This window comes from Coloeus monedula (genome assembly GCF_965178545.1).
Source record: "Coloeus monedula genome assembly, chromosome: 6".
Taxonomy (NCBI): Eukaryota; Metazoa; Chordata; class Aves; order Passeriformes; family Corvidae; genus Coloeus; species Coloeus monedula.
The window spans coordinates 48,723,776-48,740,740 of NC_138786.1; the positions used below are offsets into that span (position 1 = coordinate 48,723,776).

Sequence of the window (16,965 nt, forward strand, 5' to 3'; positions counted from 1 at the left end):
TTCTTACCTTGGCAGCTTCTACTATCGTCAAGCAAGTTATACCCTGAAGGACAGGTACAGTAGTAGGAACCAGGCCCGTTCACACATTCGTGCTGGCAGAGGAACTCTGAGAAGCTGCATTCGTCCATGTCTGCAGTGGTAAAACAAAGTTTAGTGTCTTTGGCTTTACTGTCAAAAGAGCAGTCCTGCAGGCAGGTAGCCATCCAGACTACCTGCCCATCACCTCAGCTGGAGGCTGGCACTGTCCAGCTCCCTAGAACTCTGCAGCAACCTGACAAAATGCTATACAAGTTCTTGGTTAAACACTTTTTTCCTAAGGAAACCAAAGCTGCTGCTGAACACAATGTATGTCTTTTATTTATTTATTTTTCTTTTCTAATACCTGTCACCAGTTGGCCATGTTTTCATTTCTGTTTTACGTCAGAGATACTCTGACAACAAAGTTGCAACTGTAAATTAAAAGGAAAGACTTGGCAGTAGTTTTCTTTTCTTTTTTCTTGGTTTTTTTTTCCTCTTTTTTGGAGAGTAAGCTTCACTTTCCCAGGGCCACATGGGTTCCAGCAGAACTCCTGCAGCCAGCCCTGTCTCTTTTATGTTTCTTAGCCTCTAGTCAGTAACTTCCAAGTCATTCCAGCAAGACTACAAGAGCTCATCCCAGCCTGGGTCAGACATACTGGAAGGCCCAGCCCTCTCTCAGATACCCAGGAAGCTAGGCAGTCTGTCAAAATACCTGACTGAAAGCAGAAACTGTGCTCTTTCCCCTTACACTCATGGATTGACCAGTCATTGTGTTCTGCAGAGCTGTGCTCAAGTGAGAAAGACGAACTTCAGAGCTGCACATGGAGGCGTGGCTGACCGAGGGGAAAACACATGCAAAGGCACTAGGCTGAGGGAGGCTGCCACTAATCATTTCCTTATTTCCCCATTCAGGGGAAGAAAGAAACAAAGGCCAGAGTTCCAGCCAGGAACTCCCAAGTTCTTATTCCCAGCTTTGACATGTTGACTCTCCCAGGCAAATCACTTTTACTCTTCAGACTGAATTTCCCTTTCTTCTAAGTTGGGCTCAGTCCATTTATCCACTTCTGGTGTTTAGTGCAGATGGATTGGAAAGTATTTGGAGTCCAAATATATCCAAGTGGCTTTAGGGCTGAAATCAGATTATCAAAAGGGAGATGAAAGGTACTCTACACCTACATAATCCTGTTATTGTGTGAGTTTCCCCAGTGAGTTCACTGAAATAAACACCTTCCTGAAAACACATGGACTGAGGGCTGACTCCGTAATGCGACTGAGATATCAACCACCCTCTGGCATCCTAGCCCCAACCTCCAGCATATTGGATTCATATAACTGGTGCCTGGCTGCTGTCAGGTGCTGAGGGACTTAGAGCCCCGAGGGTCCTACATTTCTGCTGCTGAGCCCACAGTGTTCCTAAATGCTCCTGGCATTCTGCTGACTATGTGCAGACAACAAGATGGTTGTCATTTCAGAGCACATCTAATGCACTTGGAAGACCTCTGTGATTAGAAAATAATGATGATGTTGGGAAAGCCAGGTTGAAATCTCTCCCTCTCTCCTTGAATTGGGGCAAGAAGCCTCCCAACTTAAAGGTAAGTTGGCTGCTAGGCCGTGGACTAACCCTGCTCCTGTTGAAGTAAATCTGAGTCCTGAGTGTCTCATAAGAGTGTCCTCCTAACCAGGCATTCCTTTTGCGAGCCTCAGATGTCTAGTGATTGCCTGTGAAGTGGAAGCAGCTCATCCAGAGAAGCTTGACCTGCTTTGTCAAACATTTTCTTGCACAAGATTGTCAGGAAAAGATTTTCTGCTCTTTATCTGGGTGGTGGAAAGTCCCTTTTGCTGGCTTAACTCTCTGACATGGATGAGGCTCAAGCACCACCTTATTGGGCATTGCAATGAACTTATCTGGTTCAGATCCCCAGGTAGCTCAGGAGGTCAGCACATAAACATTCAGGAGTCTAACTTAGAAGAAGAAATTCGATTAGAAAACAGAACACTAAGTTAGATGTTGCAGTCTAAATGTTTAATGCTTAAGAACCTTTAGATATTTAATATTTATTCTTTCCCTTATAACAAGGAAGTTTGCAGGAAAAATATCTTGGGAAACACTAATCATGTACACTGCATCTCACATATCTTCTCTCTCAGAAACAGCATGTTACATCTGTTTACTGTAAATTAAAACTCAAGTATTTTCCAGTGCATTTTTCCTTCCAAGAAATATTGGCCGAATTCTCTAATTTTATCAGGCTGAGGGAACAATAAGCAAAGAAATAAGTTTTGCCTTCAATTAAAATAATAGATTTTTTTAAAAAGCAGAGAGGAAAAAGTACAGTGACATAAGCACAATTTATTCTGCTGTGTGCTGAACAGATCAGCAATAACTGTACTAAGAAATCATATATTGTTACTAAAGTGAAGCCAGAGCCATACAGGGGAAACTGGGGAAGGTTTCAGGCAGAAGTGAGCAGTGGTTAAGAGCAAGAGGAATACATACATTCAACAGACAAATGGAAAAGTGCTTAATAGAAAGTATTTCTTTAATCATGGAAGAATGTTCTAGGACTATCTCTACTTGCTAACAAAGCTTCCTGTTCAGCATTACAAAGTGCTTTCTTATGTTTTGCTGTTACCTTGGAGCTTTTGAATATTTAGCTTATTTCTTTAAAACCATTTGCAGCCCTCCTCCACTGAGCTTTTCTGGGTATTTGCTGTGTGCTCTAGCTGGAAAGAGGATCATATGAATTTCAGCTTTCCTGCTGCTACCATGGACCAAGGCAAAAAACTTTTTTAAAAGTATGTACAAAACAATACCTTTGAAAAAGTAAACATAATAGAATTAAAGAAACCAAAACAATAAATAAAGACAGTTACCACTGCAGTTAACTCCATCAGCTTCCAGTTCATAGCCAGGTTCACAGCGGCAGAGAAAAGAGCCGTAGGTGTTGACGCAGGTCTGAGTGCAAGGGTTTTCACTTGTACATTCATTCACATCTGTGGGAAACCAATGCCAAATTCATCAGTGACTTCTCCCCAAACTCCATTTTCATTTTTTTTACTGCATGGCATTTCAAAGACATTAGCTGTACAGTCAGAATGATTTGTTCTGAGAAAATATAACCAAGTCAGTGTTGTTTATTTGGATTCAGGCTGATGCCTGGGAATAGCATGTTGGAAACGCAACATGTATGGAAGTAAAGTATTTTGGGAATGTCTTCAATAAAAAAAATACCATGGAAGATGGGGATGAAATTTTTATTATAAATACTTCTCTCCTTACCCAATTTGAAAACCATTGAACCAATATTGTCATAACAGACCTGAGAAAAAATGCAGCAGGATTTTCCTGAGAAAGATAATGCAAGGGGTCCTTATGGAAGCCTCGGGCTAGGGCAAAACCAATATTTTTTTCCTGGTAGGACATTAGCAGCTTCTGGGCATCATTAGCACAGACCTTTTCCTGCAGCATGTGGGAAGATGCTCGCTGCTTTGCTAGGGAGGCTGTGAAGAGGCTGTGTTGACTTTGAGGTAGCACATCACAGCAAAAGGTAGTCTAATCTCAGGACTCCAGTCTGGATCTTGGGACACTCTGATTTAATGATCTGACAAAGGTTTCCTGTCTCAGGTGGGTCACACAGCCTCAGATTTTAATAGTAAATTTAGTGCCTGAACTCTTGGTAATTCCACTGAATTGAGTGAATTGAGGTTTGGGCCTCTGTGCATATTTCTCCTGATACACTGGTCATGTTGCACCCAAACCCCTTCGAGGTACTGGGAAACTATGAAATATCTGTCTGACAAACCTGTGAACATTTTCAAAAGCAGTGCTGGGAAGGTTACTAGTGTTCTAAAACCCAAGCAAGTTTTAAGGGTGTTACTGAGTGGGGACAAAGGATTTCAGCCATGGTTTACCATACTCATACCTTGGCACGATCTCCCGTCGTCATTAAGGGTAAAGCCTGGGTTGCACGTACAGGAGTAGGAACCGGGCACGTTGGCACACAGCTGCTGGCAGTAGCCGTAGCGACATTCATCGATATCTGTGGGTGGGAAGGATGGAAAGTACAGTGGTCTGCATGTTCACATGAGATACAAAGCAGCAAGCACACTGAGCCAACAGTACTGATAACACAGAAATAGCCCAGCACACTGGTTATGGATGTAAGAGTCAAACTTCCAGGCGTTCAGATATGGAGTTATAGTTAAAATATACCTCTCCCCAGTAGAATGTGGTAATGTGGTTTTATTCATGTCTGACATCTACCAGTGTGTCTGATGAATTGATTGTCATTGCTGTAATCTTCAGTGTAGTGTAAATCAGGCAGCCCAGTCTGTTCTTTTAAGCAGCTCCCTCAAAGGATACCTGACAGCTGGCACAGCCCGCCAGCACAACCACAGCCAACATTGCAGCGAAATTTTGGCAGAATCAAAATAGAAACCTTCTTTGCCTCCACATATACCAAAGCTACTCACTGGAACAGCACTATGTTTTACTAAAGGCTTCTTTATTTAGTAAGGATATTTTTGAAAGACTTTTTTTCTAAATAGTCACATTCTCTTTTTATATGAATTTTTAACTGACAAATTACAGACTGTATAAACAGTTAATTTAATGCCAAAATAGCAGTTTGGGCTGAATTGCAGCATTAGCAATGCATGCAACTGAGTGCTATGAGCACAAGAAAATGCTCTAAGATATGTAAGTGCTAGAAGATTTTTGCCCCAGAACTAAGAACTGAAATGAAGCACCTGGAATAGTTGTTCTTTCAAAGGCTTAACATTTCCTTTGGTATCAACTGGCTTTTGATTTATGGAGATTTTTTTTTTTAATGGCTGCTCTCAAAGCTTTGAAGCTAAATTTCTGCAATAGAAAACCCAGTGTATTTTCTGCAGTCAGTTAGCAAGATAACCTAAAGGCCAGGTCAGTGGTGGTGTGTACACCAGCAGTAGGCTTCACCAAATCCTGCAAAAATAACATGGATTTTAAGTGAATTAATACCTCATTGCACTGACACAATGCATTATTTTAAATACATGCTTTGTCTTTTGCAGCACTGTTATCTCAAGAGTGCTACATTTTGAGGATAAGGACTTCGACAGGGCTGCTTCTTGTGAGTGGGTTATGTGGATACTGCTGCACTGGCTCCTCTGTGTAAACTTTACAGGGATAATTCCAACAAATAGAAGTGTAGGTTTTTGTAACGGTGATTTACTAACAGCGCACCAAAAAATCTGTCTCTAAACCCAACTTGGGCCCCTGATTACAGTAAATATTCCTTTACTGCCTTATGGCAGCAAAAATCACTTCTCCAAAGCCAGTGTAAAGTATGGAAAACTGAGACTTCTTTGAAATTTAGGGAAAAATATAGCAACTCTAAACACAATTTGTTTTTCCTTTGCCTTGCAATAATCCACCCCATGATTACTTAAATAGAGCAATACTGGGATATTATTGCCTATTTTAAATAGCATAAGCAGGTACTCAAATCAATTCAGCAATGCAGCCATTTCAGTTCTCTGCTATATCCATCAAGCAGAAGAATATTTTAGATCTGCTTTCAAATCTTGAATGCTGCACACAACCCTTTCATTTGGCCTGTGACTGGGAGAAGTAAATGGGTAACAGAACAGGTGATGCAGAGCAGAATCTGCCTTCCTGCCCTTCCTCATCCCCAGCCTACCACATATGCCTGTACATTCCCCAGCACAAGCTTTTTTTTTCCCAAGAGAAGTTGATTTTTCATAGATTAAGGAGCAGGAGCCTTGGAGACTTCTTATCCCAGGGAACTACGAGACAGTGACTCCCTGAAGTTGCTGTGGCTGCATGGACCCCAGCTTGGACAGGGCTCAGCCTGGTTCCTGCCAGGTGATTACACAGCAGCTGCTTGCAGTAGTCAGGAAAGCAGCCATGAGTGAGTCCTTCGTGGAATTGGTATTTGAGAGGAGAAAGCTGGAAAGTAACTGGAGATGCTCCAGGGATGAATGGGCAGGGAAAGCCCATTCTCCTTCCAGTGGAGGTGTGACGGGATGGTCCAGCTCTGCAGAGCTGGCACCAAACAGCCTGCACTGCAGGGAAAAAACTAATAATGGGCAAACTTCTTCTTAAAAACAGTTGTATGCTGATTCCTAGGTCCTACCTGTGTACCTAAAATTAACATCAAGATCATCATCCCATGAGCATGTCAAGTGAGGGGAAAGGGCTGGAGGAGAGGAGTAATGAAAGGTTTTCCTGTGCCGTTTGTTGAGCAATGTTTTTTCAACAGGACTGAGCTAAAAGGATGAACAGGACATTGCTGCAAGGAAAATAATACAATTGAAATAAAACTTCTTGGAAGATACTGAAATGGCACCCAGTTCAGAGGTAATTTTTTTCTCACCCCCAAACAAAAGAATTGGTTGTCTCTAAGGATTTACTGTCTGTCCCATTTCTTGGTATCAAATACAGATCCCTTCAGGTCCACACTGTCACAGTAAGGAAAGGACAGGTCTGCTGGGGCAAAAATCCTTATGCATACACGCTGACAATTGACCTTATATGAAAGGGAATCCTTCAGACTGGGAATATGAAAAGCCCAGTTACTACACTATTATGATGCTAGTCATATGGCATTTACATCTACATTTCTGTTCCATGAGGGAGTCTCTCTGCCAAGCATCCCAGTGGCACTTACAGAGAAAAAAGACACTTTTCACAGAGCTGAAGGTTTAAATGTGTACTTGACAAAAGTGCTTAGTGACATTATTTCAGGGAGTCACAGGTACACATATACAGATACCCAGATACCATATCCCATGAGGATTTTACCTAAACACTGGCCTTCTAACAGCCAGTAGCCTTCAGTGCAGGAACAGGTATAGCCCCCCTCAGTATTTATGCAGATCTGGGTGGGGTTACACTGGTGAGAATCTGAAGCGCATTCATCCACATCTGCAACACAGAAATACAGAAGGAAAATGTTAGAAATAGCAACAACAAAAGATTTTTCATGCTGTACAGTGTGTATACCACCTCTGGGCAAGGAACTCAAGTTTGGAGGAGTAAAGAGAATGACCATAAGCTGAAGGAAAATCCACAGTAATAAACATCTGAGAGCAGTGAGAACTGAGGGTGCACATCAAATCTCTCAGTTTTGCAGGTGACCCAGTGTTTCTCAGTGTTTCTCCTCAAGGAAAGTCTCTCATTATCTCAAAATTTTTGTTACTTCCACATTTGCTATGTCACTGAGCTGGGATTTCCATGCTACAGGGCAGTGTTCAGCCCTAGGGAGAGGCTGTGCAACCCCACTGAAGATTAAGAGATGAAGGGGAGTTCGAGAGGTGTACAAACACAATTCAGAGACATAAAAAAAATTACTTCCTACCCCAACCAATGCAGACCATCTCACCATAATTTTTCAGACACAAAGTCAACTTTTACCTGACCAAAAAATGTATACTACCCTGGAATCAATTTCCTGACAATAATACTATTTTCTTTTAATTTCCACCCCCTAACCCCCCCAAATCTTTATTGGTTTTAATGTATTTGGGTTTTTATTACAAACCCTTAGGGTGTTTTTGTTGTGGGTTTTTTGGTTTTTTTTTTTTTTTTTTTTTTTTTTTTTTTTTTTGTGTTGTTTTTTGGGGTTTTTTTTTGTTTTTTTACAAAGGAGGTGAATAGCATTCCTACTTTTACATAAGCCAGGGCCCTGGAACCTAACTGACTAAAAATGCCTTTCAGAGTCAGAAGTTCAATTTGAATCACACCTTGTTCAATATCTTTCCTGATGATTCAGGCATCAGGTTTGCCTCTACATGTCAGAAATGGAAATACCAAAAGATAAATTGTGTCATTTTTTCAGCCAAACCAGATTTCTATGTTTTATTTGTTGATACCTAAACTATTTTTTATTCCAGCATACTATGCACTGGCCTTTGCTGAAGCACTGTGTCATCCAAGCAATGCTACTCCCTTGATCCTCCCCTGATTCTTATTAATCCAGACTTTGTTAGGTCACGACTGAAAGTATCTTGCTGATGCCCTGGGCTGGAGCAGGCAGCAGAGGGCAGGAATTACATCTTTGTATCTGCCCCCAAGACAGCAAGCATAGCCAGTCAGCTGTACAATCCTAGCAGTCATGAATTAACTGATCCAGTCTACCACAGCAGCATATCTAACATGTTCAGATATATAAATAAATACATGTATATTATACATATGGAGGGAGTCTAGAGTTCTTATCTTGCCAACATCTGTACTGGAGCAATTTATGGTGAGTCAAAGCTGGTAAGATAACAAGAGGGTCACAATTAGAGGTAATTAACTCTGCCAGAAATTGGTTCTCATGTATTTATTGGCCAGATGAAGGCTGGCAAAATGGTGGGGGAAGTGGGAAAGGGGTAAGATAACAAGTCTAGACTATACAGGTCCATAAATATGTTGTTCAGTTCAGCTATTGCTTCTGCGATTGGGCTAAAAAATCTGGATCCTCCCTTCATAGCATATCACACATAATTGGTAGTATCTGAACAGAGATTTTATCTAACCATAAATTTAATAACAATGACATTAATGTTTTCTAAATGAAAAAGCTTTCTATTTATCATGCTTGCTTATTGTTTTAGGAATGGTACCTTGGGATCTGGCCAATTCTGCTTTTTCTAGTCTGCACTAAGCTTAGAAAAGAGATTTTCATTTTCCACATTCCCTGCTTCCAGTAATATTAATAGGTGAAGCGAAGTGAAAACAAAATGAGGGTCATGATCTCACCACATGTGGTAGCAAGGCTGTTTGAAGACTACAGATCCTCCACTCTTTGTGGTGCATTTTTCTTGCAGGGGTATGATGTGTCTCACTTAAAGCAACAGGTGGCTATGGGATTGGTTTTGTTCCCAAGTCATCTTTGTAGCAGTTGCATGAGCTCCACTCCAGAGAAGTAAGATGTTAAACCTCTTCCATTTGCTATATACCAAGCAGATTTATTTGCTTACTCCCATTCTTCTTTACCTTTTGTGGTGGTATTGGAAGCATATTTCCATTTGAATGCAACATTTTTACAATGGAGGCCTCCTGTGGAATTTCTGCCAGAAAACCTGATAAACCTGAAGTTGTCTCTGCAGGACACCTTGAGTCCTCACATTTTGCACTGAACAGTACCTTGGTGACTTCACTAAAGAAGTTTTATGCAACCAACAGGTATAAACAGCTTTACTGGTAGCAGCAAATCTTTTTGCTTGGGCCTGAGGGTGCACACCCAGTTCTGTATTCCATGTCTGGCATTCTCTAAGATTGCCCCTTACCATGAGGTGCCATTACACTCTGACCCAGCCAATACAATCAAATAAATTATTTTTGGGAAGCAGCCTTCATAGTTGAAACAGGTAGTATAATCCCAGCCTGGCTGCCCCATTATATTATATTACATTATATATTATGTTACATTATATGGGCTCACTAAGTGACAACAGATATTTGTGCACTGAAAAAACTATTGGTGCAACAAGTGGCCAGCCATTAGGTGTCTTCTTGAAGGATATCAGACCTGGGAGACAGAGGGTGCCTTGCCCAGCCCATTTACACAGTGCAGCATACAGTGAGAACAGGTGTGGTTGCTAAAGTCAGAGCTAGACTTTTGGCAGGGAAATGAAAAAAACCTTAAAACAATTTCAGATTATTTCCACTGGGGAGAAAACTAGCCATAGAACTTCAAGAGATTGCCTGTAATGGATAGGCACAGAAGCTATATCAAAACACTTCCAGGACACTTTTGTTTGAATGGAAAATTGCAAGAGGTTGCAAGCAGAACATGACAATCCATCAATAAGGTGTGAATAATTTATTTTTCTGGTTGCACATCTTATTTCTGTCCCATTCAAGCACAAATCTTAGGTGTCTTCATGCTCTGGGACTTCAAAGCCCATTTGTACTACTTCTGCCTCTGAGATGGGTCATACACAATACTAGAGCAAAACTGTGATGCTAATTGTACATGGTAATAGATTTGCAATAGCTTTGTAGGTTCAAAGCAGATACTACAAATTCAGAGAATAAAAAACTGTAATGCCTACTCAATGCAAAGATAGCAGATGTGGCTAAGAAGTCCCTGAGGTACATTTTTCTGAAGCCTGAAAGAGTGTGTCCGACCCAGCGTAACTGGTGTCACAGTCTTCACCATGGACAGAAATACTGCAATGAGTTGTCATCTGAGCCCCAAAGTAACGTCTAATCAGCTGGAGAGCAGAAGAGTTATTAAAGGGGAGCATGCTAGTAAGAAATCCTAGAAACTCTACTGTCCAAGATGTTAATAATTTGTGATAGTCGATGATCTCAGCATCAGTGCCACGAAAGCATCAGATGCTGTCACCCATCACTGATAATTCAAGGATGGTTTTCATTATACTTGAACCTACTTTTAGTACCTTTCATCACCAAGATCCCTAGAAAATATTGCCTACATCCAAACAAGTCTAGTCTTTAATAACAGCTACTGTTACTGGATGCCTCATGTGATTTTGGCTCGATGACTCAGAATGTGGCAACAAAGAAGAATTGCTGTGAGGTGGACTAGGAAGGAAATACAAATTAGATCTGTCCTCAGTGAAGACAGACTAAAGTATGTGGTGGTTACTGTGCAGGTCAAGGAGCCAGCACAGATCTCTGCCATAGTCCAGCCTCCCTCACTGTCTAACATCTAAAACTCTTCAGAACAGGGTTTAGGTACAAAACCTGTTCACAGTGAGTCCATTTTTATTTAATGCCTTCCAATCCTAATACAAATCAAACTGGACTACAAAACCCTGCAATATCCCACTTGGTGATAAATACCAGTGCACCTGGATTTTAATAAGGAAATTCAAGATTAAGGAATTAAAGGACAAGCCTGTGACCACTTAACAAAACAAAACCAAGAGCAGGTCACAGACCTTTCTGTCTTGTAGTCTTTCATGTACAACCTGCCCCACTTTTTCAGAAATTTTGTGCAGACTCAACATTGGCTAGTGAGATCTAAAATAAAAGATTAACCATCTTCTGAAAGCGTTGTGTTCTACTAGAGGGCCTTGGAAGCATCAGAGGCTCTTTCAGCTAAATTCTATGGTACTCAGAATGTTGCTGCTCTACCCTAACGGTGCATGGAACCTCAGAGATTCCAGTAGTTACTGAAGCAGAAAGAGAACTATTGATGTAGTCAGTAGCAAATTAAGAGTCATCTGGCTTTCACACCTCTTCTTACCCTTACAGACAGGACCGCGAGTGTTGCTGTGAAATTACATATGAAAAAAATGAAGATGTTAAAGGTTGTCATACCTAAAAATTTTGAACAAATTCACATTTTCTCAAATTACTACTGACTCTGTGTGACTCCTTTGAGGGATCAGTTGTTCAGCACGTTATAAGCACACTAGAGAACCAAGGCAGGGTAGGATGGATCACTGTTCAAAACTTCTCTTGCCAAGGAGTGCTTGGCCAGAGCTGGCTCTAGTTGTTTCAGCTCTTGATTATCCCGCTGTATGCTATTAAATTAGTGGTCATGTACATTCTCTCACCGGTCCTTCCAGTTGTTGTATTCGCTTCTCTTATCCATCTTTCCAGTTGCTGTGTCTACATTACTGCTCCCACAGCTAGTTCCAAAGGCAGAAGTTAGGGCAGGAGTCCAGACAAATTAAAATCTGACTTGAAGTGGGAACGATTCACTGTGTTACTTCCCAGATGAATACCGAGAGCAACAACATGGCCCATCCAGACCACTGCTCTCTGCCTCCTAAGAAATACCACCTACAATGAACAGAGCCTCATGGCTCCAAGCCATGAGTTTTAAAGATCTCTGGGTTACTGACAGCATGGGAGAATAGGTAGATGGCATCTCCATATCTGTTTGTAAGGAAACGTGCTGCAAGAGCCTAAGCCTGAATACTTCAAAATTAACCACATCTCTTAGATCACTGTGTTTGCCTTAAAAAAATTATGGCTGTGGTGGGTTGGTTTAGCAACTCTGGGGTGTGATGTTGTCTTTACTCAACATTTAAACAAGAGGTGAGGTGGCTGGGGCAATGGAATTTCATTTGGGGATTGCAAGGGTGGAGAAAGTTGGGTTTTTTTGTATTTCTGGCTGACTGCCTTTTGTAGGATGTGATGTGCTGATGCTTTGTTTTTATTGGTACAGATTGTATTTTTAATTGATGGCAGGATGCCTGGTGACTGGATAGATATCATTTACAATGTCAAAATAAATAAATGAACTAATTGTGTTTAGCATGCAAATTACTGGCTTTGTGTTTTATTATCTGTAAAAGCTAGTATTAATGGACATTAGTGGATTCCTTAGAATTTAGCCACATCATAGAACAATGAATGAAATTTTTAATTCACTGCTCATAAATTAAAGAAAAAAAATAATTTAAAAGCCATGCATACACAAAAGTGGGTCAGCATATTAATATAGTCAGAAAGGAAAGCTAGATGTGAAACTGCAGCAGAACACCACATCTCACTGGGGAGGCTAATTCTTATCAGGAGATCTTTTTTTGTACTGACTCACGTCCACCAAGAATGCAGGACTGAGACCACTCTTATTTGTATCAATAATACTGTGAGAAATCACAGCATAAAAAGAAAACCAACATTCTAATCCATTGAATTAAGACCAGACATATTCAGTACTTCTCAAACCAAAGAGGCTAAAACTAGGAGTTCAAAAATATCAAGAGAGAATGATAAATGTGGAATTCTGAGGATCTGGTTTTGGCCCACTGTTTTCCACATTTGTGATAAAATCCAGAGGATCACAAGCTGGTGGAGTTAAGAACTAAAATGTCAAATGAAGTCTTATATGAAAATATTTTGCTAGGTATGGTGGGCACATTTGAAAGTGCTTTTCAAGACAGACAAATGCAAGGTCATATATCAAGAGTAAAAAATGTAAGTCAAAAAAATAACTCTGGGGTTGTTACAGATAATCACTTGAACATGAACTTTTCCTGTCATCATGTTGCTGAAAAGACAAGCATAAACATGAGAACACTGAGTAGACACAGGAAATTGTTCTTACCACTGTATATTGCATCAATGCGGTAATTACTGAAATACATTTCTAGTGTCAACCTTCAAAAACTGATATTGCAAAGAGATACCAAGAGATTCCAAAGAGTTATTCCAAGCCATGAAAATTTATCTTTGAGCAAGATAATACTCCATTTAGTAATCTGTTTCAGATAAGGTTCAAGGTATATTTGCTGTGATTTGTAAACCTATTCATGGAATCTGTATTCTTACCTAGATATGGTCACTAAAACTAAAGAAATGAAATTCAGTGTCTAGAAGACAAATTCAAAATAAAAATAAGGCACACACTTTAGTAGTGCTACTGATTAAGCATCTGAAAACTGATTTTTAGTGAGAGAAATTGTACCCCTAATGTTTGTAGTAACTTCTGAAATATGTGGAAAACACAGAAAATATTAATAACATTTCCCTGCTAGAAGATGTTAAGTCATCAGCCTAAATATGTTGAGCATGCCAACCACCTTCCTTTCAGTACACACAGAGTGATTGCTACTTTATGGAGGATGAATCAAGTAAAAGAGGAAGAATCCAAGTTATTACCACAGACAATTTGTTGAATCAAAGAGCCTCAAGAGGACTAAACTGCAGGTTAGAGGATGTGGTCATGCAGGAAGTAGTAGGTTTTTCTAAGTAACTTTGTGAGGTGGATAGCCAGGGGAAGAAGCCAGCAGGCAACAGGAGAAGGAGCAGAGGTGTTTAGGATCTGGAATCACCTGCCTTCTGGAAGGTGTGGTTCAAAAACTGTAAGCAAAGACACTGCCTTTCTTCTCCTCAGAAAAAAAAGGATTGTGCATAAACAGGACTTTGTGCATTAAAGAATACAGGTGGAAACCAAGTCCTTAACATCACCTCATCAGTTCAGAGACTTTTCTGAGCCCTTCAGGCAGGAAAAGATTTTCTTGACAAAAAGCTACTTTTAAAGGAAAAAAAAAAGTCTTGGTCCTTATGAGCATGTGGTTACATACCAAATGACAGAGTAAATGCATAGAGTGGAAAGTTTACCAAAGATGTTCCATCCCAAAATGATTTGCACCTGCCACAACAGGAACAGGGGGACTATTGTCCTTGTTCAGTCCAGCCACTGGTGTTGAAAGTGGTGGGATGTGTGACTGTGCTTATCCCTCCACAGGCATGGTCTGTGCTCAGGGCACTGTGACCATTCCACTCCCTCCATGGCAGATTTCCCAGCTGGCTGACAACAGAATAACAGCATTAGTAGAGAGCTGTCATGGAAGGATGTGGGCTTATCATCTCTGAGCTAGAACCATGCTCTTGGAGACTTTGACAATTAGAAGTGAAACTTTGCTTGGACTCTGTGATGAAGGGGGAAGCCAATGTGGACAGCAGATTTCCAAGACAATATGCTTTTGGCAATGTGTGCTGTTTCACAGATGGACTGTTACATTTTGTTCTCTTTGGAACATATTTAGCATGCATGATTTCCTTTCTTAAGTAATGAATTCTGATAATCATGCTACAAATTTCTGTGGGTCACAGTAGTAGCAATGGCTGTGTTTCCTTCTTTTGATCAGCCATTGACAAAAGTAGGTATGTTTTTGCCATCGTGATTATTTGAGAGCCAGTAGCACCATGGGGTTCAACACAGTAATACTGAAGATTAATTTGACAGTTGTGAGAGCACAGGTCGTGCAGATTGGAAAATGTTTGCCATGGAAAATCTTCCCTCTTTTACAAGGAAATGTGTGTGATTTTGGGGCCCTACATCTTTATTTTATTCTGTCTGTGTTTTAGTCCCACTGTTTTACTGTCACAACCCCAGGAGCTAATCCTGCTCTTAAGATGCAACATTCTGGAAGAGAGGCTCAAAGCTGACAGCTTGATCCAGAATCTCTGTCTGCTCAAACACTAAAGCTCGTTCAGTCATTTATAACCCTCAGGGCTCCATTTTAAAATAATACAAAGATTGGATGTCTGTTTTTTATAGGCATAATTGCAGGCCAGGACTAAACATCCGAGCTCAGTAACATGGGTATCAGTTCCAAGATTACTTGGAACAGAGCACTTTCCCCAAACTTCTCTCCCACTCCTTATTTGGACACTGAAAAGTAATTTCCTCAGTAGTAGATTTTTACTCAGTGAAATCACATGTTTTCTCAAAACTTTTTTTTCTCAATATAATTACATTTGATAAGAAAAGGGAAGAAATAACAATGCCACATTCCTAAAGTGCAGACTGAAGCCAAATTCAAACTGCTGCTGTGTGGGGTCAGTGTTTTTTCCAAGGACAACTGACCCCGCTGAGCTTGGACACCGTCCAAGATCAACTCCCTAAACACCTGTTTAATTGCATATTTCACTGTCTGAGGACTGGCCATTGATTGCTGAATTAATTCTCTATCTGCATCCCATATGCATTAGGTTACTGATTGATGGCTAACCAAGGATTAAAGTGGTTTTTTTCACACAGAGGGTCAGTCTGTAAATGGACACTAAATAAGTGTGAGGCATGAATCTGTAATTCTGCTCCCTCTGCCTGGTATGAAAATTGCTCAACATGTGTCACAGGTTCTATGTCTCCTGCCAGCTATCTGAGCCTTTCCTTAGCAAGCACAGTTTTCACATTACTCAAAGATGATAAACAACAGCTAAACTGTGAAGGACTTTGCTCTTTGAGCACAGCTCTAGTGCTGCTTTTGTGGCTGAGATTTACAGGACAGCCATGTAGAGAAGTGCACAGCAAGACGACTAAAGGGCCAGCAGCCTCTCCCCTCTCTGCTCAGAACAGACCTGTGTGTGGTTCACACACTTGGCATCACCTGCAGACCACAGATCCTCACTCCCACACATTCACAGGGTTCCCTGTTGGTACAAGATCCCAGCCACTTGTGTGGACTGTTCCTGGTGTCCCATGAGAGCTTTTGCACAAATGTACATTAGTCAGTATGCTAACTCTGAGATCAAAAATAAGACACCCTACTAATTTCAGCTAAGAGCTTTGCTTAAACATAGAAACTCCATGGGCTGGAGCATAACTGTATTCTCTGGATTAATGATTTCCTGCTGCAGGTTCTGCACATCTTATGAAATGCATGATCAGTGCATGTGATTTGGGAATCTCAGCTATTTCCCTGCTGCACTTATTCTATTTCAAGTAGCTGCAGTATAGCAGAACGGGAGTGACCCAAGTACCCTGCTGAAGTGAGGTAGATGTGTTACTATTCCACTGATGACACTGAACCTACTGAATTAGGAGATACAAAGAAATTTTTGCTCAACATGGTTTTATCTTCATCATCAGGAAGCATATTTTTCAGCTGAATAAATGAAGTGTTATTGTGGTTTCTCAAAATTATCTATTTTATATGACCACATGCTACACTGTGATCTGCTGGTAGGGTGGTAAGAGGAGCCAGTGAGCTTTTATTGAGAATACTCCCAGCTGATGGGAGGTTATCTAAGTAGCACTTTCTATTGTAATGGAAACAAAACATATGCAGTCAGAGCCAGGAAATGCACACTCAGAAATAAGAAAAAAGATCCTTACAATCATCCCTTTGCTGCATGATATGAAATAGTCTCATGCAAGAATCTGTAGAGAAGGCTTATAAAATTTTACAGAAGAGGAGTAGAAGCATTAACACTGATGAACAGAATTTTCTATGGCTGAATTGTATTTTTCTACAAATCTATGGGTTAGTTAAAAAAGACCCTGAAAGAAAGAATATATCAAAAATATAGGCATTTAAAGCATTATTATAAAGCTTTTGAACGTCAGGGAAATGCTATTGGCTTCTCCTCCAACAAATTTTTTCAAAGACTTTTCTGTTAGGGTACAGAACATGAGAGAACTAAAAGCAGAGAGCTGCTATTCCCACTTTTGTTCCCTGGGGAGCTTTGAGAAATCTCAAGCACAAATAGTCCAGCCAGCTGGTTTAGCCAATTGGTGG

The 16,965-nt window shown here is 40.6% G+C and overlaps 1 protein-coding gene across 1 annotated transcript in view; it reads right to left on the reverse strand.

Annotated features, from left to right (window-relative positions):
- Window positions 1-16,965, reverse strand: part of FBLN5 (fibulin 5) — a 44,716-nt gene that overhangs the window by 6,153 nt on the left and 21,598 nt on the right. The window contains exons 5-8 of the mRNA XM_082284330.1: window positions 6,824-6,946; window positions 3,942-4,058; window positions 2,893-3,012; window positions 8-130 (exon numbers count right to left, since the gene is read on the reverse strand). Of these exons, the coding sequence (XP_082140456.1) occupies window positions 8-130; window positions 2,893-3,012; window positions 3,942-4,058; window positions 6,824-6,946 (483 nt within the window). The remainder of the gene's footprint in view (window positions 1-7; window positions 131-2,892; window positions 3,013-3,941; window positions 4,059-6,823; window positions 6,947-16,965) is intronic.